This window comes from Astatotilapia calliptera, chromosome 8 (assembly GCF_900246225.1).
Source record: "Astatotilapia calliptera chromosome 8, fAstCal1.2, whole genome shotgun sequence".
Classification (NCBI taxonomy): Eukaryota; Metazoa; Chordata; class Actinopteri; order Cichliformes; family Cichlidae; genus Astatotilapia; species Astatotilapia calliptera.
In genome coordinates this window covers 21480213-21505040 of record NC_039309.1, presented here as the reverse complement: position 1 = coordinate 21505040, position 24828 = coordinate 21480213, and the positions used below count along the sequence as shown (strand labels likewise).

The following is a 24828-nucleotide window of genomic DNA, read 5'->3' as shown; positions in this document are numbered from 1 at the left end:
GTTGGTCACACTTAAATGTTTGAGACCATTAAACAAATTTGAATATTAGACAAAGATAACACAAGTAAACACAATATGCAGTTTCTAAATGAAGGTATTTATTATTTAGGGGGAAAAATCCAAACCTGTTACATATACAGTAGGTATTCAAACACACTGATCAACCTATTCTCTGGGTTTGTGTCTGGGAATGTGTGTTTTATCAGTGCCTTACCACATCAGAACACAAAAGCCAAGGCCAGGTCAGTTCTGACTTATTTGAGGAACGTCACACAGGAACAAGTGTCAGCTGTGAGTTTGTAGCTTATATGAATTCAGTGACTTGTGAATGCAGCACACCGTGAATACTCCCGTCATAAAATCATTTTTGTCAATTTTAACTTCTTTGTTGTTGTTTTGAATCCTTCTATGGTTACTTTGCTTTGATGTCATATTATGTAGTTACTTTCAGTCACCACTTCATTCCAATCTAAATAAAGTTCAAGTATAAGAACCCCAAGTGTGGTCCTGTGTGTGATTCAAGCTGCTACCGCTCCTCCCGACTCCTGGGGTGGACTGTGCGGCTCTTTCAGACTTGAAGCACTACAGTTCATGTCTGTGAACATGATAAAAATAATTTTGTTTATATCTCACAAACTGACTTTAGTCTCCATGGCAGCCCTTTACCATGTAAGTGTACACGGGAAAAAGGAAAATTTGTGTCCATGAACATAAATCAATAAATGAAACTATGAGACTGTGCACTCTCTGTGTCACTTCACATGACTCTTCAAGCACATGCATGAAATTCCATTTCAGTGTAACTGAATCTGTTTGGAAAATGTAACCGCAGTGTCTCAGGCCCAGATAGTGAGAGAAGAAGCACACAACTACACTTTAACTGCCGTTTTATTTCTATATATGATCAGTATCATATTTTGTGACACTACATGTACAAATCATCTTATAGTTTTACTGTACCTGTACATCACCTTTGATACATTTTGAGCTTCACAAGAATAGAAAACATGAAAAGCCTGCAAAACATTCTGCACATATTCACATTAAAACAACAAATACGTTGTATTTATACACACAATTCAATCCAAATGTATCATATGGATATTTATAACTGGCCTGACATATTATATTGTGTAAATAAAACAGAGAAATGCTTAACACTGCTGTTTGTGTATAGGATAACTTTAACTGTGCGAGTACTAATATCAAAGGTGAACATTACGTGCCTGCAATTGTGTGGAATTCACTGAATACTGTAAGTACATAAGAATCTGATTAATGGATTTATAGCCATGGATGAAGCTTGTGTATCTTAGTGGCTGGGAATGCAGCAGGATAAATTGTCTTCTGGTGAATTTAGAGTAAACACGTTCTATACTGCAAGTTTGTAAAATTCACCCTGAATGAAAAAAAATTATTTTATTTCGAAGAATGCTCGAATTACAATCTCAATGCAAACGTTTTCTCACAGGGTGTCTGTTAACCTCTTCTCCATACATTTAAACTTCCTGCCCATTGTGCAGTTATGTCTACCTTGGTGTCCCCTTAGTCAGCGAAGGCCTGGGGACTGAGGATTTGGACCACTGCTCTGAAACAAACAAGTTTTCTGGTTGGTGATCCAATCTTGAAAACGTATGTATATCAGAATTCACTCTCTTCCAGAATCTCTTCCATGGTTTCCCCAAGCGTCATCTCACCATCGCTACTGGATAGACTCTTCCTGGTGAGGAACTCAAGTCCTGTCACATCATAGCCATTCAGCGCTTGACCCTTAACTTCTCCTTTTCCGAGTACTCTGCCTCTGCCGTGCACAGCCACCTGGAGCAGGTGGGGGTGCATTGTTGAAATGCCGCCCTCGTCATAGGAGTCACTTTGCCGAGAGCACCGCGGATGATGTCCTCGAGTACATTTCCACAGGTGCTTCAGGGGCATTCCCCGAAAACAGGTCCTGACCTTGAAGTGGTTGGTGAACAAGAAGAGCTGCCAGCGCTTTTTTAGTTCAGCTTGTACCTAAAGATAAAGGTTCCCAGTTATAGCAGTCCATTAGGCATATATTTACATACATGTACATAATGGCACGTAGCTTCGGATTTATACTTTTTGGAGTTGCTGCAAGTTACTGACTGCCTTGTACGCAAGTTTTTTTAAAATCACAAGATTTTCAGAAAACGTAACCTCTGATTTCTGGCCTTGAGATCAATGTCACTGCAATTTAATCTTGTCCAACATTTTTTATTAGATGCACCAATAGCATCAAGTTGAAAATCTTAGGCGACTTAATTCTTGAGCTGTCACATTCACAAGATTTTTTAGAAACCTCTAACCAAAGTTGGGCTACAAATCTTTGTGTGTCTTGGGCCATTTGACCTCAATAAATCACATGATAGGGTGGGGCTAGGTTTCACAATGGGTTCACCCGAAACCTCGGCTGATTGTGACCCACATCTGTTTTCACACCTTGTGTGATTAGGTAGAGGATCAATAGGGGGTCCATGACCCTGTTGGGGGACACTCTCATAGGGCTTAAACTGTGGGACTGTTGCTCTTAGAACTGAAGAAGCTTCTCGGATGAAATGTCTTCAAGAAACTTAAAGAAGTCCAGACACTTTTTTTCCAAGCACCTTAGACTACGATGACCTGGATGACTGAGAACCTTCACAGACATTTAGTATAATTTAAAAATGGCCCATGTATTTCTTATATGCATCCGTTACACTCCTCTGACCGGCCAATTATCTCATTTGTTGGTTTCAAGTGTTATTAGTTGGGGCGAGGGGGCTGTGGTAGTTCACGGTTTATGGTCACCACTTTCCCTTGTGAACAATTGTTCTTGCACGCTCCACTTTGGTGTTATTTTGATTAGTTGTGCGCCTCATGATTTTTTTTAATGAGGATACTATCTTGTCAGTCTTTACCTTGTTCAGTGATATGTCACTATAGAAGCTCAGAGAACCTCAGACCATAGAGGCTAATGTAGCCTACTACAAGCTGGGGTTATATTATGAAGTACAAGCAGGTATGTGGTCTGCTAAACTGCAGAAACTGAAGAAAGAAGCTTTAAAGCTTTCAGGCAACAAAGCAAGAACTTGTGCATTTTAAATTTATTTTTTTGTTAAGTTTTCAGTTCTTACTATACAATTTTCCTGATATCAAAACTGCATTTATTGTAACTGACAAAAGAAAAACATACCTCTCCATTAGCAAAGCAGTACAGAACAGCTACCAAGAACCCCTAAAAAAGATTGTACGCAACAAATAGCAGTTATAATGCAGTTTTAGAACAAAATAAAATTCTCATCAGGTGGATAATTTGTATTAGTGGTGTTACCTGGAATGAGCTGAGGGTGAGGTTGACAAAGTTCCGAGCATAGCGACTGCTTCCATCTACACACTCGTCTATCAGCACAGTGAAGACTACTTCATGGATTCCAAGCAGAGGAATCAGCACCAGTGTTGCTCTGGCCAAGCTAAAGTCCATAAACAAATACATTTATCATTGAGAATGAGTATGAGCATTTTTAGAGTGGAGTTATCCTTTGCTCTTTTTAAATCTAAGGGAATAAGAAACATTATATAACCTGTGCGTACATTTATATGCATGATTTTCCCTCGTGGTGTGACATTTATGGTCAGAGCTGTGGGGGGTGACATTTGAATTTGTGCTGCACATGGTGAGTGATTAACATTTAAATGGTAAGCCAGGAGTCTGCTGTACCAGTTTAAGAATAAGACTTTGGAAACAGTTCTCAAGGTCAAGCTTGTTTCCTGACATTTAGACAGGGAAGCAGTAAAATCTTAAATACCTGTATCTGTAGTCGGTAAATTTCACCTGATCTGCTTTCAGCTTGGACAGCAGCAACATCAGAATCTTAATGAAGATCAAGAAAATAACCTGCAATATACAACAAAAGCAGGTTTAAATGAAATGCACATTAAAAAAGACTAAAAGTGTGTTGGAAATGCTTCAAAGTAAGAAGATGGCTAATATCATTCATACTTGTGACTATAGTAGCATCATATCACATGCCAACACGAGGCATAAACCATTACATGGAGAAAATTAGGGGGAAAGTAACTAATTAATTAAGCACCACTGGAGCCACATGACATATCTGTAACCAATGTGACTGTGCTATGGTTCTTTGAAAAGTGTGTAGAGGTTGTTGAGAAACTTGACTTACTAACACTGATAAAGTGATCGGGCCCTTTATGATCCACCAGAACCCTCTGTTAATAATGGACCAGCATCTAAGGAATAAAGGGTTTACGAGTCAAGCAGCAGTCTGTTAAACTGATTATTTTAATATAAAACATGTATTGAGAGACTTACTCTGTGTTTTCATATAAAATCTTGACCACTGTCCATGGTGTCACAAACAAGGCCGGAGTTCCTGAAACACCAATGACATGAGATGGTAGTTGAAACTGGAGCATTTCAGATTAACAGATCACACTTAAGTGCACATGAATCAAACTACACAAGAAGACGCTATCGCTCACAGTTTTGAAGCACTACAAGTGCATGAAACCTTCACTGCCACGGGAAATGTTTCTGACTTGGACAAATAATCCTGCTAACAGATGAAACCCATTCAGTTTTTACCCACATGGAGAGAACCGATGCAACCACAGAGAGGACATGCTAACTCCACAGAGAGCAAGCAGACTCAAACCCAGAACCTTAGTTAACCACTGCACCATTGTGGAGTTAACATGATGAAATACCTAACTTAACATTTAATTCAACCATATACTGCCTTGATCCAGTTCTTTATACTGGCAACCCTTTCTTGGATATCTGTGACTGTAATGGTTACTGGACCCTGTTCTGGGAGGTTGATGTGGTCTTGTCTCAGATCCACGAGCCATAGTTGGCTAATCTCCCCCCGTGCTACCTTGATCTTAGCCTCTAGTCGCATTCTCCATGGAGGGTATTGCTCCTTGTGGCTGTTCAACTTGTAGCCAAGCATCTCACTGATCACTGCTGCCGTAGTGTAGATCAGCTTGTTAGTTGTCCATCGTGCTGCATTCACATCATCTAGTAGGTCTTCTGAGGGTACTTCACGTAGTCTTGGAGGATCCACGTTTCAAGCTTTGCCATGATTCTGTCTTTCAGGTCAGTTCCTCTCATACTCAACAATCCTTCTTCATTCACACTTTGGGCTTGGTACCCAATCTCGGGTGGGGGTGATGCTATCTCTCCCGTGACCTGCCATCCTGGCTCCCCCTTGCTGTAGCATGTGTGTTGTACCTCATCAATCTCTAGCTATGAGAGCATTCCCTTCTTCCGAAAGTTGGAGCACTGAGCTACATTATTTCGCCGTCAATGTGGATGTTTGGTATCGAAGATTCCATCGGTCCCTTCATGTAACCCCAGTCAGCTTCTTCAGCCATAAGTGTGACCCATGTCAGGGCCTGGTGCTGTCCAACTCTTCATACTGGCAAACCTTTCTTGGATGTCTGTCACTGTGATGGTTTATGGACCCTGTTCAGGGAGGTTGCTGTGGTCTGCTCTCAGATCCACGAGCCATAGTTGGCTAACCTCTCTCCATGCTACCATGTTCATTTGTTTGTTCATTCTTGTGTGAACATGTTAATATGGCCACGTCCTTGACTTATCTGGACAAAAGTGAGCTTTGGGCTCAGGTTACTTCCTAATATAAAAGCATACACACAAATAGTTCATGTCTGACTCACCCCATCCTAGCAGCATGTATTTCTTCAGCAGACACCTCTTGGTCAGCACAGCAGTGAAGAGCAGCGTATGAAGGAAAATGGCCTCCACCAAAAGCCAGAAGTAGTTACAGGCCACAAAGTACTCCATGCACACCTTGGACAATCTGCACATTATCACTATCTGTTAAAGTGTAAGTTTCAGGTAGATTAGTCTCAGAACTGTATCCACTGAAAACCAGAAACAAATAAGAAGACATTATTAACAGTCTTTAGAAAAAACACCATGGTTAGTGTACCGGAGAGCTCGAGTAGGTGTTCCATCCAGGGTCGTCCTTTGGTAGGTTGGAATACATGATGTGCATTATGATCTCCTTAGAAAGGATAGCTGCAGCTCTCAGGATGAATGACACAAACAGATTCATATGGATGTAGTTCCTGGTACAGTGGAGCTTCCTGGTAAGAAGATACAGAAGCAATTTGAAAAAGCCATTGATCCTTCTTGTGCAACTGTAAAAGCATTACTGAGGGCACATGACATAACATAAGTGGAAATGAAAAATGCTCTTGGTTCTCACAGGTACATGGAAATGTTTGTGGCTTTTAATGTAATTAAAAATGATAACTTGTCTCCACAGGCTTGTAAATATCTCTTCCTAGTGGGTAACTGTCAAGTCCTGTAATCCTCTGCATAAAATCAATGCAGTTGAAGTTAATAAGTCCATCCTATATTTTGCTAGTGGTATAACAGAATTATAGAAGCTGTATCCTGCCGAGTGGAAGCAGAATGTTGTAGATGTTTTTAGGCCTAAAGGATATCTTCAGTTACCATCCAAATGTAGTGCCAAAATGTAGCATCCATATTGCAACTGAAGTCTGTGGAGATCTGTTAAAAAACTTCCAGCTTTTGTTTCCTTTACATAAAGCAAGCATGCCAGGTTTACTAAATATGGCAGCTCTATACATGTGAACTACGGTCTACAGTTGGCAGCTCGACTCTATAATGATCTAGTAAAAAATGTTATCATGTAATCATACACAAGATCTGATGACCAAAGGTTCAAAGTTAATACCAAAGTTGTCATAAATCTTTATAAACTTTATTTTTCTGAACATTAAAAAATTGTTTCAAACCTTAGCATGCCCATTAGCAGAGTGGCTAATATGAGAGACACCAAAGACAAGGAGTAGCCAATGACAGAGATGAGCCTGAGGGCTGTATGGCGCAGCATTTCATCCTCCTGGAAAAAGATATAATTACACAATAAAACTGACGGAGGCAATGCTACACTTCTTTAGCACAAAAATTCTGATTAAGGACAATCAAGAAAATAATCCCTTATAGTCTTTCTAGAACTTTTACGCCTAGAGAAAGAAACAAATTGCAAAATAGAGACCTCGCTTTCAGCGTTAAAACCTAAAGGGAAACTATGTAATACACACCCTTTCCCTCACCTTGTCTTTAAAGTAATGGTGCTCCTCACACTCTGAGACATCCCTCCAGGGCTCGGAGGAGTTCTCCATTTGTCGCCATCTCCCATTTTCCAAGCATTCTCTATGTGCGCTCCTAGAATTGTCTGGAGGTAAATGGAAGAAACATGGATGGGCATTATTTCCTCTGACAGCTCAGTGAGAAAAAAGGCTGACTTGGAGGGGAGATAATTACTTTACGTTTATTGTTTTGTATTTATTCTGGGTAGGCAGTTCTTCTCCTTGGAAGAAGAGGTCAAGAATTCAAACTTCATTGTGATATATTCTGTATCATTTTCTGGTGGTAGATTTAAGAAATGTGAAATGTTAAAGTACTTCAGGGCACATCTTTATATTCAGTCTTTCATAAAGTTTCTAAATATGAGGGACATACTGGAAAAATGTCATCTGATGTCCAAAATTAGAGGGGTAGCAGTCTATGCTAACATTTATTTTCCCCTAAGGGACTGTGTCACTTACAGTTCAACAATTTAGCATGAAATTATATCAAAATTGAATCGTGCTGAGTTATAACAATGGTTATTTGAAGCTGGGTGATTTTGAATTACTTCTGCATGTATAGTTCCTCCTGTCTTACTATCGAGAAAATAATTCCATGGAAAATTCAACTTGAATAAAACTGACTTGAGATTGCACAAAAAAAATACATGCACTTTAAACACACACATACACACAAACATAAAATAACGACAAATTTACTCCGATCATTGTGAAGTGAAATTGTGGCATTATGACAGCCCTAAATGCAACCTGTGCTTTTTTCCATGGTTAATAAAGAATACAAGAATTCTTTATTAACCTACAACTATTGGCAAAAACATGAAAAATGTTATTTCAGTGTATATTTAAGAGAAGAAGCATTTTAAATTGTGTAACAGTGGGTTACAGCTCAGGACAGAGTTCCAAGAGTTTATTATGACCATTAGGCAATAATACTGTGTCATGGTCCTGGGTCGTGCGACCCAGTGTTTTGTGTTTTAGCCTATTTTGATGTTTATTCTTTGTTTAGGGTCACTAAGGCAGTCCAGCCATTTGTACATATTACCCGTGTATTAAGTCTCCCTTGCCCTTCGTGTGTTTATGTCTGCGTGTCTTATATTGTCAAGTCCATGCTGTCAGTTATGTCATCTCCCCTGTACTACGTCTCCCCGGTTCATGTGTCTTGTTTAATCTCCATGTTTCCTGTTTTACTTTGAAAGTCTGTATTCACGGTCAGTGTATTCAGTTTCACTCCTTCTGTCCTGTCGTTAAGTTCATGTGTGTCAGCTGTGTTCCCATGTGTGTCTCCACTTCCCCTGATCACCTCATGTGTGTATTTAAGCCTTCTGTTTTTTGCATGTCATTGTCAGGTCGTCTGTTTGCATCCCCATAGTGTTTCGTCATAGTTTACTCAGTGTTCATAGTTTGTCATCGCATTTTCACTGAGTTTCTTAGTCCTTTAGTTTTCTGAGTGTTCACAGTTTTCTTAGTTTTCATAGCTTCATGCTTTTTCGTGTGCCAACATCCAAATAAAGGATCGTCTTCTGTTCAGCCAGCAACTCCGCCTTTCAGCATCTGCTTTTGGGTCCTGTTTCCATTCACATCGGCGCACCCCGCCGTAACATACTGTGACTATGTTTCTTCTTTTTCACGTTTAAAGTGTGACTGTAATTAGCTGTTTTGATTTTGACATTTAAATGCACTGTAAAATTCGTATGCTTTTTGCTGCATTCTTGTGACTAATGAACAAAGTATGCATAATACAGTTTTTAAAAATTTGTGCACTCCTATGTGATTTGTTTCGGATAAAACAACATTACCGTCACTGATCCACGGTAAGAAAGACGGACAGGGGACGGACACATTTCCAGGAGAAGAGTGGGGCCAACACACAAACATGTCAAACGCTCCTTTGCAGTAGTTTCCTGCAATAAAAATAATGCTTGAGGATTTTGTAAAGGTAATAAAAAATGACAAATATGAAGGCTTGCAGAAGGCTTACCAGTTATTGAGAGTGCACTCGCTACCAGAGTTTTATTGCAGTTCTTCGAGTATTCATTCCGCTTAGCAATCAGACTTTCAAGCAGTGAACCTGTTACCTTCCATTCAGATGGAGAAAGAAGTGAGAGAAAAACTGTTATTTGATATGTTTTCGCTCAGGATGATATCTGGGAAAGAATTGTTTAAGATGCTTATATAAAAGACCACATAAACAGTACATCGTACAAAACGCTGATCATTTGACTTATTGGTTTTTATCAGGGGAACATCTTTATTGGTAATGAAATTCATGGACTCCAAACTCTCTCAAATTTGCCCACTACAACAAAAATTAAAAAATAACAGTTAAAATTTAATTAAAAGTCTAACAGACAGGTTGTGTGAATAACATTTTGGAATATAGTTAATCACGAGAAGAAAAGACAACCCATCATTTTAAAAGTAACTTTCAGTTAGGGGCGATTTGTGACTCAAGAGTTGGGAGTTCGCCTTGTAATCGGAAGGTTGCCGGTTCGAGCCCCGGCTTGGACAGTCTCGGTCATTGTGTCCTTGGGCAAGACACTGCCTACTGGTGGTGGTCAGAGGGCCCGGTGGCAGCCAGTGTCCGGCAGCCTTGCCTCTGTCAGTGCTCCCCAGGGCGGCTGTGGCTACAATGTAGCTGCCATCACCAGTGTGTGTGTGTGTGTGTGTGTGAATGGATGTGTAAAGCGCTATACAAATACAGGCCATTTACTAAAATTGTTTAATTATGGGTGTGCCCAGATGTGAGACGCTGTCTTTTTCTTTTACCAAGGCACGCTTACACATAAGGATGTTTTCCTAATGACTTCTCTAACTGACTAACTGCACCATCTTATGGCACACACTTGTGTTACATGAAAGTAAAGATGAGTTTTAAACTTAAGATATTAGTTCAACACAATACCAAATGTAGATGTCTAGAACATGAAGTTATGGTGTTTCTTCAGATTGTTGTAGTTCAATTTCGGAGGTTTTAAATATTTTTAAGTGCAGCATTTTAAAAAAGAACCTCTAACCAAGCTCAGGAAGGCCAACAGGGATAACATGTATAAAAGTGCATCAATAAGATTCAGTTTAATCTTCATTTTAATGAGGTTTGAAACACCTTCTGTGACACAAACATTTTCTTTGTTTTCATGTCCTTTACAACAATCGTGTTTTGTTAGTGGCATTTTCTTATTATTAATAATGTGCCAGCAAACATGACTGTGTGTGCCTACAGGTCCAACAATCGTTTTGAGGTGTCTACATGGGTTTTCTATGAGTAAACTTAGTATAAATTGTCCACCAAAAAACCCCATTAGGAGACCAGAGGGGTGAAACTACTGTCTGGTCTGCATGGACCAGCCTGGAGGCTATTTCCAAGCAACCATGTGACGTACTATATATTGCATATGTTTTTCAGCTGACACTGGGATGAGCCAAGTTTGTTAATACAAATATCTAATCAGTCGATTACACTGCAGCACATCAATGCTTTTAAACATGTAGACATGGAAAACAGAACCTGCTGAAGGTCAAACCCAGCATCAGAACGTGGACAAAGGCAAATTAGGGACTCTGAATGTGCCATGGTTGTTGGTGAAAAGAACTTTTGATCTGCTGAGACGTTCCTGCATAATCATCTCAAGAAAATATTTAGTAAGCAGTAGTTCTCTGTGCAAAAACGCCTTATTGATGCCAGAGGAGAATGGCTAGCGTGCATTGAGCTGACAGGACTGTATGCCAAAGAGCATACACAATGCATTGATCCTTAAAACGGCTGCAACACCTGAAGACCACCCAGTGTACCACTCCAGTCAACGAGAAGGCAACGACAACCGATGATTGGAAAAATGTTTCCTGATCTGAGGCGTCATCATCATATGATTCATTTATGTATTTAAGTGAATGCTTAGTATCCTGTGTAATCATTGCATATTTACCATATTAAGTTATTCAGAAGGAGTTTATGAAAGGAGCACAGTTTAATTTTAAGTTTTTGCTAATTAATTTTGCTTCAAATTAAGTGAAAATTTAATCAGTTGTTCAATATTATGAAAGTTTATTTATTCATTCGTTCATTGCTGATTAAATTAAAGCGATTTACAGTTAGCTACAGTCATTTAATTGAATTGTCTATTTAATTTAATGATTGCAAGATTGAATCTTTCACAGTATCTGCAGCCTGCAGATGAAGGCACTGTTGCAGTATCCTTTTTTATCCACTTGGTGGGAGTATTTAATCAGGAGCAGCATCTGTGACTGAGGGAACATTTTCATCTTAGTTTAATCTTCAATTGATACATGCAATTTATCAACCTGGCTCACTGCATTAGTGCCATGCCTTCAGCAATGCAAACACACACCTGTGTATTTATTCCGGCCTCAGTGACATATACAGAGTGAATTATAATTCCCCCTTAATTTGCTTTCATTAGTGAGACGTCAGCATTTCCTGTATTTGAGACCCCGTCTTTTATAGATGATATCTAGCTCACCTATCTTATCTTGGTTGAACACTTCCAAGCTTCACATCAAAATGAGAGCAACAGCTGAACTAGGCAACCGCCTGTGCCGCTCAGAATGTCCCATGTGAGCCAGCTGATAGAGAGCGTTTTGACTCTCTGAGGGTTGTCTTGTCAAAAACCCATCCAGAGGAATATAAGGAATAGCTGTCTCACTGTCTTCTCTCTTGTCTCCTGTGGGCCTAAACCTCCTTTAAACTCAAACAAAGGCTCCAACCCCCCCCCCCCCAAAAAACCCCAAAACCTTTCAAGGACTCAGATGTTAGCTTTGCTTTAAGTTCTTTCAACAACAACAACAACAATAAATCTAGATTATCCTTTCAAGAATAGCAAGTTGGTTGAGCACGTTGCTAAAGGCAAGTAAACGCTGCAGAAAATACATAAAAGCCCGACGGATCACACAATGCATTATATATGTCTCCACAGACAACTGTTAGCTGTCATTGTTACTGTTATTTTGTGCTGCAAAATGATCGTTTGAATCAAATATAGAAGACGTTTCCATTAAGTGTGACGCAGCTCTCACACTCAGTGATAAATACTGCTTTTCTGTCTGGTTATAATTTCACAGAAAAGCCTCAAATGTGTGTGTATGTACAGTTTACCTGATGGCTGTAGATGATAAAGACCAGTGTGAGCAGGAGTTTGGTCCTCTTGTTCCAGGCTGGCATTGGAGCCGGCATGGCTCTGTGTTCACATTGAAATCAATTGGTGTCTGGTCTCTTGGCTTTCCTGCCACCTCATGCCTTTCGCTTTGGCTTGTCGGGCCTCTCACTCATCCTTGCTTTAGCGCCGTACTTCCTTTTTTGCACTGCTGTTCCAGCTTCACTGCATCAAAAAGAGTGGATTTGAACCTGACCTCCTTCCAAGAAACTCCGAAAATTTTGTTACGACGGAAGGATGATTTGAAAGAATTGTGCTCAAAGCTGGTCTCCCACCTATACCAGTTATCCTTAGAGTTCCTTAGATCCAGCAAATGCTTCCACTCTAGTTCTTCAATTAGCTACTATATTACTTTTTAATAACAGATTTCATGGAGGGTAAAACCAAGTTCTCATTTGTTCACGAAGAGCTCTGGGACTGAGGTGGATCTGTCTGTGCTCCCTATAGATACAGAGCAGCTGAACACGCCTGTGGATCCTCACCGACAGATTGCCTCTCCCACCCAGTCCTCCCCTAACCAATGAAGATAAAGCCCCAGAAGAGTATAAATGAACTAACTTTGTTGTCCAGGAAAACTGATCACACAGGAGTAAACTGGTCACACACTGTTGTACCAGCATTCACTGGGATTTCATGCGCATATGCACTGAAAAAAATCACAATGCACATACAAGCACAAGCAAATACCACCTTAACTTGTGACAAAAAGAGAAGACACAACTGCTCCCTTCTGTCTAACTAGCTCAAACAGTAACTGGGCATCACCCAGCATTTCTGACACTAATGGGGATCTAGTGTAAACTAACATCCACAGAAGCCAAACACAGACGAGCAAATTAGAGAGCAAAGAGCCAGGGTTGGTGCATTAAAAACCCATCTCAGTATATCATTAAGAATAAATCGCCTTGCGTAATTTATTTTTAATTGACAAAAGCTAATTTCACAATCAGAAAGGAAGTAGTAACAGTATTAGTTGACTAACCAATTAGCTAATTAAGCTACAACTTTCTCATGACTTTTTACAGCAGATAGAAAAAACTTAAACAAAACGAGAGATAAAATGTTATTACATCACATGGATCACAAAAAACCTTGCATATGATGAATTCTTATTTCATAACCTAATAATTGCATTCTGAATTTTCTCACTGACAAATAAATTCCATTTCAGTTCAGTTCAATTTGATTTTATTTAATAGCACCAATTTACAACAACAGCTGCCTCAAGGCGCTTGATGATGTATTAAAGCTGTATGTACGCATGCACGTACAGTCCTGTGATAAAGCAGTTGCTCTTTTGTGACCTCTTAGTTAATTGTATTTTAGAAGCAGTTACATGTTTCAGAACATTTTGATTTTAAATGAAGAAATGCAGTTTTAAAAATCTGATTTCATTTATTAAGGGAAAAAAGCTATCCAAACCTGCCAGACTGAAGTAAAAAAAGTTGTGACCAATCATAGATTAACTGTGATTAACCACATTTGTTAGAAAGCTCAATTTCACTAGCCACACCTCGGAGAGATTACTGTCTGACAAGGGAACCAGGCTAAAAGCCACAATCTAAAGAAACAGCTACGCAACAAAGACTTCAGTTTACTCCACAGTAAGAGTGATTATTCACAAACTTGGAGAAAACTTGGAACAGTGGTGAACCTTCCCAGGAGCAGCCGGCCTACTAAAATTACTACAAGAGCGCATGAATGACTCATCCACGAGGTCACAAAAGAACTATGGAGAACATCTAAAGAGCTGCAGATGCCACTTGTCTCAGTTGAGGCCAGTAATCATGACACAACCACAAGAAAGAGGCTATGATTTTCCCTAAGATTTTAGGAAAAATATTTTGTGAACTGATAAGACAAAAGTTACCTTTTGGAAGGTTTGAGTCCTGTTACATCTGGCATAAAACTTTTACAGCCTTTCAGAAAAAGAGACCAAGAGCACCAAACACGGTGGAGGTAGCAAGCAAGCAATTTATTTATAAAGCACTTTCAGATCAGCCCCCAGCTGAACACAAAGTGCTGTACACTTGACATGCCAGAAATGATACATTGAACATGTTAAAAAATAAATAAATAAATAAAATAAAATAAAATAAATAAAAAATATTTAAAAAATAAAAAATAAGATGATTATTGACATTTAAAATAATAGGTAGTGTGATGTCTGCAGCACTTTGCTGAACAACTTGCTGCAACTGATGGGATCATGAATTCTGTTTATTACCACAAAATCCTGAAGGAGAATTTTCCAGCCATCACTTTCTGTCCTGAAGAGCAAGTGCACTTGGGTTATGCAGCAGGACGATGATAGAAAACAGACCAGCAGGTCCACCTCTGAATAGCTAAAACAAACAAACAAACAAACAAACAAACAAACAAACAAAAAGGTTTTGGCGCGGCTTAGTTGAAGTCTGGACTTAAATCCTATTGAGATGCTTTAGGACGATCTTCAACGGCCGTTTACAGGCCGTTTGAGTGTGTATGTAATCTCACACCACACATATACAAATATAATCACCAAAATTATCTAACAAAAGGAAGGTGAAATCAAGAGATATCCCAGGCAGCAAAGTGACTCAGAATGGGATATTTACCTATTTTCAACTTCAAGGAAAAACCTCAGATTTGTGTATTTGTTACATGTTACTTTAGAATTTTACTGTAATATGAACGTGACAGAATCCATTTTAGAGAAAATACTTATACATCTATCGGGATATATCTATATATATCGAGTTATCTATCTATCTATCTATCTATCTATCTATCTATCTATCTATCTATCTATCTATCTATCTATCTATCTATCTATCTATCTATCTATCTATCTATCTATCTATCTATCTATCTATCTATCTGTGTGTATTCTTTCAGGATGACATAGTGCACCAAGCTTTGCATTATTTATGATCATGACATGCAAACTAACAGTAAGATCCTTTTATTCCAGCTTTGTAAGCTTGGCAATACAGAGCTGTGGCTGAATGTGCACACTATGTGCCTGCAGACAGTAGAGATTAGGTTTAGACTAGAGGAAAAATACATCAGAATTTTCAGTGCAATTTGAAAGATTTAAATAGCAGTGTGCGGTCTCAAGCAGCAGACGTATGGCCTTAGGGTACTGGTGTGGAGGGATTCTCATTTATAGCTGGACAGCAGGAAGAGAAGAGGCTGTTGAAGAGGTAATGTGAGAGTTCAAATGTGGCCATTTCAAACCCACTTAATGGTCGAAACCTCTCCCATGGTTTGTGCTCTGGTTCCATTTATGAGAGCTTCACTAAACCTGAGAGCCACTTTGAGTCTTTTACCAAGAAAGTGATTGTGAGATAGCGATCTACTAGTAAAGGCAGTGGAGTAAAATGGATAAAATAACTGTATAAATCCCATTCTAGTAAGTCCAATTTTCTATTTTAGTTTTAGGAAATACACTGCTGGTTACATATCCAGAATTGAAATCAGTAAAATACAAACCATGTATACATTTACCCATAAAACACAAACATATTGATAGTTGTTATGCCCCCAGAAATGTGTTCTTTGTGTTCTCTTTATCTCGCTATCGTAGCTTAGAGCGGTGTGTGTATTTTCGTAACCATGACAACACGAGAGCAGTTTACGCTGAGAGTCAGAAAGTGAATCTACTGTGTGACTCGGAATATTAGCGTGTGGGCTCATTCAACCGCCAGCTCCGCCGTTACAGGATTAATCCTTTTCTCTTCGCTAAGGCATAGTCTTTTCACAAAAAAGTGCCCAGTAAAAACTTCTGGAATCCAATCGTCTGAGTCCTGGAGATTTTCTTGGGAGTGTTTAAGCTGAATGGAAACTTAGCCCATTACAGTGAAAAGACTGCAACGCAGCTAATAGGGATACGAGGATCGCCGCTGTACGGAGCTACTCATTATCGAGAGATAAGCAGCCTCCAATATAGCCTCGGAAAACTTCGCCGCAGCCGACATCTCCCGATACTGGAGACCCAACGACACGCAATGTCACAACGTAGCAATGCTGACAAAGGAAATGGAGACAACCAGTCAGAGTGTGTGCGCTCAAGGAGCAGTCGCTCATCTGGTACATCGTCTGGCTCAAAAATCAGCATAGCCATTGCCATGGCAAAAGCAAAGGCTGAAGCCGCGCAAGCTAGAGCGGCACATTCAAAAAGAGAAATCGAGCTTAAAGTGGAGCAAGCACGTATTCAAGCCAGCCTCGACGCACTAATCGATGAAAAAGAAAGGGATGCCGCCGTTGCTGAGGCAAACTCCCTAGTAGCTGGTCTGCAGGATATGGGTCTCGAAGTACGCAGCGAAGTTAACAGCCTGGTCCGCCAGTCTGTCAAAGACCAGCGCGTAGCCGCCTTTGTCTCCGAACAGGCCAGCCTGAGCGCCAAGGGTCTATCGGCTACAGAAAATAACCTTCCCCCTTCTCAGCCAGTCACTCACCCGCATAACGCGGCTCAGACCCAAGCTGCCGCTCCTGCTGCTATTACGCCACACCAAGCTCTTCAGGGCCCCTGGAGAAGCGACGCACCAACACGACAGAGCTCCAAGTCACCCTTCTACCCCCCTCCAACTCCACTCCTACAGCAGAACCCCAAACGAGATTCTACGTTTCCCACGCATCAGCCCATCCACGGGACACTCTACGGAGGTGATTACGACCATTCTACAACCACTGACCTCATCAAATATCTCGCTCGTAACCACTTGGTGACTTCAGGTCTCACCGCATATGACGACCAGCCAATAAACTATTGGGCCTGGAAAACATCATTCCAGAACGCCATTGCCAATCTAGACCTGTCTGCTGCAGAAGAACTCGACCTCCTAACCAGACACCTGGGAAAGGAGTCAACAGAGCAGGTAAGAAGAATAAAAACGGTCAACATCAGGAATCCAACTATTGGACTGTGCTCAGCATGGGGGCGCCTCGACGAACTATATGGCTCCCCAGAAGCCGTCGAACAAGCTCTGTTCAGCAAACTAGAAAGCTTCCCAAAGCTCACGACAAAAGATCCACGGAGACTCCGGGATCTAGCCGACCTGTTGTCAGAGCTACAAGCCGCTAAAGAAGATGGCTACCTCGCGGGCATGTCGTACTTGGATACCTCCAGAGGAATTAAGCCCATCATCGAGAAACTTCCATACAGCATACAAGAAAAGTGGCTATACCACGGGACGAGATACAAACAAGAACATTTCGTCAGCTTCCCACCTTTCTCCGTGTTGGTGAACTTCATCCGCACCGAGGCGAAAGCACGTACGGACCCAAGTTTCAACCTCTTCACGCCAAGCCCCCCAAACGAGAGAATGAATAAATGGGAGAGGCCCACGAAGACGTCCGTTCACACCCACAAAACACAAGTCTCAGGCACTGCCAAGTTCGAGTCTAAGGAAAGCAGGGAACGTATTGACCCGAATAAACATTGCCCCCTGCACAAAAAACCCCATCCTCTGAGGAAATGCAGAGGTTTCCGCGAGAAGAGCTTAGATGATCGCAAACAGCTTCTGAAAGAACACTACGTCTGCTTTCGCTGTTGCTCGTCAACAGAACACTTTGCAAAGAACTGCACAGCCAAGATAACATGCACCGAGTGTGGTAGCGCTGCCCACGTGACAGCCCTCCACCCTCACCCACCTACCTGGAAATCTAAATCGTTCCCCTCCATCTCAGAGGATAGCGGGGAGGAGGACAAAGCTGATAACCAGGAGGTCAACGCAACGTGCACACAGGTATGTGGGGAAGGTCTGAGTGCTAGAGCGTGTGCTAAGATCTGTCTCGTCAGGGTGTTCCCAAACGGACGAAGAGAGGAAGCCAAGAGAATTTACGCTATATTGGATGAGCAGAGTAATCGCTCCCTCGCGCGGTCAGAGTTCTTCGAAGCCTTCAAGATCTCCGGGCGCTCGTACTCATACACACTAAAGACCTGCGCGGGACGTACGGAGACATCAGGAAGGAGAGCCAGCGGCTACACCGTAGAGCCGTTGGACGAGAAACTGACTATCTCTCTGCCTACACTCCTCGAGTGTAACCAAATTCCCAACATCCGCGCGGAGATTCCCACCCCCGGTGTGGCCTATCATCATACCCACCTAAAACGCATCGCTGACAAGATACCACCTCCGGACCCAGACGCCAGCATTCTTCTCTTACTGGGCAGAGATATCTTACGGGTCCACAAGGTCCGAGAGCAAATAAGCGGCCCAGGAGATGCTCCCTTCGCCCAAAGGCTTGACCTGGGATGGGTCATCGTCGGAGACGTGTGCCTCGGAGGTGCTCACAGACCACCGGAGGTGAGAAGCTACAAAACAGCCGTTCTAGGGAACGGTCGTACAAGCCATCTCCAGCCATGTAACAACCAGATGAAAGTAACAGAGGTGTTTGAACAAGCACGTGACTATCAACAACATCCAGCGCGAACCCCGACGACGCTAATCGGAGACAATTTGGGGCAAACCGTCTTCGCTCGCACTCCCAACGACCACAAACTTGCTCCATCCAGGGAAGATTTGGAGTTTCTAAGGATAATGGAAGCCGAGTGTTGCCAAGACAGCTCCAACAGTTGGGTCGCACCTTTGCCGTTTAGGTCACCGAGGCAGCGACTCCCTAACAACAGGAAACAGGCTCTCGAACGCCTCGTCTCACTTCGGCGCTCACTGGAAAAACGACCACGGATGAAAGCCGACTTCCTAGAGTTTATGGAGAAGACGCTCAAGAAGGCGCACGCAGAAGCTGCCCCTCCCTTGCAACCCGGTCAGGAGCGTTGGTACTTGCCCCTGTTCGGCGTGTACCACCCCCGGAAGCCGGACAAGATCCGCGTGGTCTTCGACAGCAGTGCATCCTATGAGGGAGTATCGCTCAACGATGTCTTACTCAGTGGTCCCGATCTTAATAACAGCCTACTAGGTGTTCTTATGAGGTTTAGGAAGGAACAGGTTGCGATCACCGCAGACATCGAGCACATGTTCCACTGCTTCATCGTGAAAGAAGACCACCGGGATTTTCTCCGCTTCCTGTGGTATAGAGACAATGACCCTACCTCTGACGTCGTGGATTACAGGATGCGGGTGCATCTCTTTGGTAACAGCCCCTCGCCTGCCGTCGCAGTGTATTGCCTGCGGCGGGCAGCTAAGGCAGCAGAGGCCGACTACGGCAGCGATGCTAGGAGATTCGTCGACCGCGATTTCTACGTCGACGATGCCTTAAAGTCTTTCAGTACAGAGGAAGAAGGCATCGCAGTTCTCCAGCGAGCGCAGAAGATGCTCGCGGCTTCCAACCTCAGGCTGCACAAGGTTGCATCAAATCGTTCCGCGGTCATCAGAGCATTCCCCTCCCAGGATCGCTCTCAGGATTTCAATGGCCTGGATCTCTCCATCGATGATCTGCCTATCCAGCGTAGCCTGGGACTGTTCTGGAACATGCGCACGGACACTTTCACGTTCCAGATCGAGATCGATCAGAAGCCGTTCACCCGCAGAGGGGTACTCTCGACCGTGAACAGTCTATACGACCCCCTAGGGTTTCTAGCACCCATCACAGTTGATGGAAGACGGATCCTAAGAGAACTCACCTTGCAAGCGGAAGATTGGGACGCACCCCTTCCCAAAGACATGGAGACCGAGTGGACTAGATGGAAACAGTCTCTTCAAGACCTGGAGGGGCTCCAAATACCACGGCCTTATATGTCCCTCTCCACCACAGGCGCCCTAAGGAGAGAACTCTGCGTCTTCGCCGACGCATCGGTCAGAGCAATAGCGGCCGTAGCCTACATCAGGGTAACTGGCAAGCAGGGACAAACTGAGATTGGGTTTGTCTTTGGGAAATCGAAGTTGGCTCCCCAACCTAGCCTAACTGTCCCTAGACTTGAACTTTGTGCTGCTGTGCTCGCCGTCGAGATCGCCGAGATGGACACAACGTACGACAACATCACCTACTACACAGACAGTAAGGTCGTACTGGGATACATCCATAACCAGTCAAGGAGATTTTATGTCTACGTACACAATAGGGTCCAACGTATCCTTCAGTCACCCTGTCCCGGCCAGTGGAAGTACGTTCCAACGCATCTTAACCCAGCTGACGTTGGGTCAAGAGCTGTAGCATCAGCCCTGCTCAGAAGTACACCATGGCTCAAAGGACCAGCCTTTCTTTGCGACGCATCAGGGCATCCATCCGAGCTTCAAGAGACGTACAATCTTGTCGACCCCGACATCGATGCCGAAGTGCGTCCACAGGTGACAACGAAACTCACCCATGTTGCTAAAGGCGTGGTACGCCCTCAACGCTTTGAACGCTTCTCCAAGTTCAGCACACTCCATGCAGCCATTGCACATTTGATCCACGTAGCTAGCTCCTTCGCTCGCTCGACGCAGGGCGAATGTCGAGGCTGGCACATCTGTCGTCCTACAGAAGAGGAGCTGCTGAAAGCCAAAGTGTGCATCGTAAAGAGTGTCCAGGGTGAGTGCTACGCGGAAGAGCTCAAGTGTATCGGTTCTGGAGTCGACATACCATCTTCCAGCAGCTTGTGGAGATTGCATCCCATTATGGACCAGGATCGACTACTCAGGGTAGGAGGTCGGATCGAGCAGTCAGGCTTAGGCATGAACGAGACTCATCCCATCATCATTCCTGGCCGGCATCACCTCGCAACTCTGCTTGTGTCCCACTATCACGAAGCAGTAAAACACCAGGGGAGACATCTTACTGAAGGTGCCGTTCGGGCCGCAGGTTTTTGGCTCGTGGGAGCCAAACGCTGTATCAGCAGTCTGCTCTACGGATGCATCACTTGTAAGAAGCTGCGAGGGAAGGCCGAACATCAACAGATGGCAGCCCTGCCGGCAGAACGGTTACAAGTAGCACCTCCCTTCACCTACATAGGTGTCGATGTCTTTGGACCGTGGGGCATCGTTTCACGCCGCACAAGAGAAGGAGTTTCGAACTCCAAGCGATGGGCGGTGATGTTCTCGTGTATGTGTTCCAGGGCAGTGCACATTGAGGTGATCGAAGCCATGAGTGCCAGCAGCTTTATTAACGCCTTGAGGAGATTCTTTGCGGTCAGGGGCCCCGCGAAGCAGATACGCTCGGACTGCAGAACTAACTTCGTCGGCGCTTCCTGTGAGCTGGGGATGGACAAGGAAAACTCAGGGTTCGACAGGGTGGAGAAGTACCTCAGTAAACAGAGCTGCACCTGGGTGTTTAACCCACCCCATGCATCCCATATGGGTGGCGCATGGGAGAGGATGATCGGCATTGCCCGCCGTATCTTGGACTGCATGCTGCTTGAACAGAGAAAGTCTCGCCTGACGCACGAGGTTCTGACCACGCTTATGGCCAAGGTAGCAGCAATTATGAACGCAAGGCCGATCATTCCAGTGTCATCCGACCCCGAGTCGCCCTGCATCCTCACACCAGCCATGCTCCTGACTCTCAAAACAGGCTCCGCGCCTCCTTTGCCGTCAGGCAAGTTCGAGGAAGCAGATCTCTTCAGGGAGGAGTGGAAACAAGTTCAGGGCCTGGCAGACATGTTTTGGAACAGATGGAGGCGTGAATACCTCAAAACACTGCAACTTCGACACAAGTGGCAAGGGAAACAGCCGAATCTTCAAGAAGGGGACGTAGTTCTCTTAAAGGATGATCGGGCAGAGAGAAATGAGTGACCCATGGGCATCATCACGAAAGCCTTTCCAGGGAAGGACGGCCTGGTCCGGAGAGTCGAAGTGGAGGTCGTTAAAGATGGAAATAGAAGAGGATTCTCTCGTCCCATTACAGAAGTAGTTCTGCTTCTTTCTCCAAAGTCTGACTCTGCCAATTGATGTGGGCTCTTAAAGACCCCAAGCGGGGAGTGTTATGCCCCCAGAAATGTGTTCTTTGTGTTCTCTTTATCTCGCTATCGTAGCTTAGAGCGGTGTGTGTATTTTCGTAACCATGACAACACGAGAGCAGTTTACGCTGAGAGTCAGAAAGTGAATCTACTGTGTGACTCGGAATATTAGCGTGTGGGCTCATTCAACCGCCAGCTCCGCCGTTACAGGATTAATCCTTTTCTCTTCGCTAAGGCATAGTCTTTTCACAAAAAAGTGCCCAGTAAAAACTTCTGGAATCCAATCGTCTGAGTCCTGGAGATTTTCTTGGGAGTGTTTAAGCTGAATGGAAACTTAGCCCATTACAATAGTGTAAATGCATGCTAAATGATCTGTTAAGGATTTACGACTGATTGCAACAGGACACTCTTTTCTAGACATTTGAAAACAGAGGTTAGGTGTGTGAAGGTGTTAGATGTGGTTGTGGTGGTCAGCAGTGACTGCTGTTGTCATGATAGTCACAGGACAGTTCAAAGGTTTAATTCACAAACTCTGGTTTGAATAAGAAAGTCAATATACCTGCAGTTTCAGTGAGTCAACTGAGGAGCACAGTCTCTGGCTCCCTTGAGACAATGAAGCTGGAAGGGTGAATTACATAGTTCAAAGTCCAAACTGAAGTAAATCCATGAGATGAGGTTCTGACAAAGGCAGCAAACTGAAGGGACGCACAATCAGGGATTCCTGGGAGATGAGAGTGTGAATCACCCGGAAAACAACAATTCTGAATATTTAGACTTACAAGCCCTAAATTACCACAAAGCCAAGCTGAACAGCCTGACAACGAGTAGCTCAAAAGCCAGTTAGGCAGAGGCAATGACACACAGGTGTGATGATGCAGTTGCTGCAGCCCCCGATCACACCTGCTCTCAAAGCCCAATCACACAAAGACCTGGGAGCAGAAGAGAGAGAGAAAGCGAGAGCAAAATTAGAGGGGCGGTGTACAGGGCTCCAGGTAACCATGGCACCTGTCAATTACTGCACAGTAAAGAACAACAGGACATGAGAAAGTGACTGGAGGAGATTTTTAAATAAACAAATGTGTTTCTTGTTTGGCCGACATTTTCAACTTTCTCTCATCGCCTCCACCACCAAAACACCAAGATGCTAACAATGGGAAATATATAGGTTAATACTATTTATATTACACTGTCATATTATTTATGTTTTGTGAAAAAAACAACATGAAATTCTGAATATTTTTGGATGCAAACTTGTCATGGAATATGTATAAACACTGCATCCATAGCATTTCTGCAAAAACATCCTGCACAATGAAAAAAAATAGGGAGACATCAAGCGATGATGAGCTTGGTTGGTTGTTTCCAAACAACAGCTCAGCAGCAAGGAGATTTTCATCGTGTCAGTGGGGGGGGCTTGAGCTCCTGTTGGCAGAGTTGGGACCACATCTATGGAGGCAGAGGAAAAATTTTAAAGAGCCGATTGACCCAGAGCAGCGTCTAGCTGTGTGTCTGAGGTAAAACAGTATTATTCACTGTATATTCAGTATCTGTGTTCATTTTGAGCTACCAAAAAACCCATGCAAAATTCTCCTGTGAAATGACACAGTAATTTTCAACTAACAAAATATTTGCGAGAATTTTACATTCTCAACATTTAGAGGCCTAAACTGATGCTTCTAAACGGGGCTTCAAAAACTAGTGGGTGATGTCACAGTCTATGTTATCTATGAGTATCATCGCATTCTTATGCTGGTACAAGCCAATAATAAATGAAACAAATTATGAACTCATAAAAAAGTAAAAAGTATTCATAAAAATATAAAAGCTGAATTAAAAGTACAAAGAAAGTTTCATTTATTAATTCAATTGTCCAGTTTGTGGTAACAGACTAAGTTAAAGCATGTTATCTATCTATACTATATCTATAGGCATTACGGCTAAAGTGCTAGCAAATTCCGTTTTCTTCATTCAGCAGACAAAGAGCAACAGAAATATTCATTTGAAAGATATGTTTCATCTGATTATATCATTCGAAGTCCAATTCTTGTCTTACTAATTATCAAAAAAATATAAATGCCAGAGTCATAAAACCAAAGTAATTTAACTGAAAAATGATAAAATGCTCAACAAAACTGTGAGGAACGGATTTAGGTGCTAATTCTCAGAGTTTCAGTATATTTTAACACTGGCCAGACTAGCTTTAAATTTCTTTGTGTCATAAGGTGTGAAAAACATTCATGTGAAATTTCTGTCAGTTATAGTGAGTGTGCTGCATAAATGAATGCATGTGTGGCACCATGCTGACATAAACTTTCAGGAAGTTGGTCCTCTTTACTACAGTGGCCCTGAGAGGCCAAACGGACTGCAACTTAAGGAAACACCAGCAATAAGAAAAACCCTGCAAAAGCACACAAAACAAAATAGGAAACATGACAACGGAAATAGGAAAAAACACAAGGGAAGTGTTTCTGGGGAGACAATAACCGGACAGACCAGTTGCAGGAACCCAAAACATGGTAGGCGTGTTTTATCATATAACGCTGATGATGGATTTTTAGTCTAACACACTTACCTCTCATCTTTTCTTTCCTCACAAAACTGATAGATCCTCAGCTTCTTTTAAGTGTCTCCCAGTGCAATTCTTAGCATATTTTGGTTCCTGCAGCTGGTCCGTCG

At 42.7% G+C, this 24828-nt stretch overlaps 1 protein-coding gene across 5 annotated transcripts; it reads right to left on the bottom strand.

The window, feature by feature from the left end:
- Positions 1-870: 870 nt before the first annotated feature.
- Positions 871-23013, bottom strand: glp2r (glucagon-like peptide 2 receptor). Of its 5 annotated transcripts, none has more exons than XM_026177405.1 (16): positions 22712-23013; positions 14563-14680; positions 12278-12500; positions 9146-9242; positions 8964-9068; positions 7129-7250; positions 6808-6914; positions 5973-6129; positions 5698-5857; positions 4331-4391; positions 4182-4248; positions 3804-3892; positions 3329-3467; positions 3191-3232; positions 1698-2010; positions 871-1588 (listed from the first exon to the last, which is right to left on the bottom strand). In XM_026177405.1, the coding sequence occupies exons 3-16, from the start codon at positions 12353-12355 to the stop codon at positions 1530-1532; spliced, it is 1596 nt and encodes a 531-aa protein (XP_026033190.1). In that variant the 5' UTR covers positions 12356-12500; positions 14563-14680; positions 22712-23013; the 3' UTR covers positions 871-1529. The 5 variants fall into 5 exon arrangements, with proteins under 5 accessions (XP_026033190.1, XP_026033192.1, XP_026033193.1 ...); XM_026177407.1 differs by having other exon boundaries at positions 12278-12495; XM_026177408.1 differs by lacking the exon at positions 14563-14680.
- Between the last annotated feature and the right edge of the window lie 1815 nt (positions 23014-24828).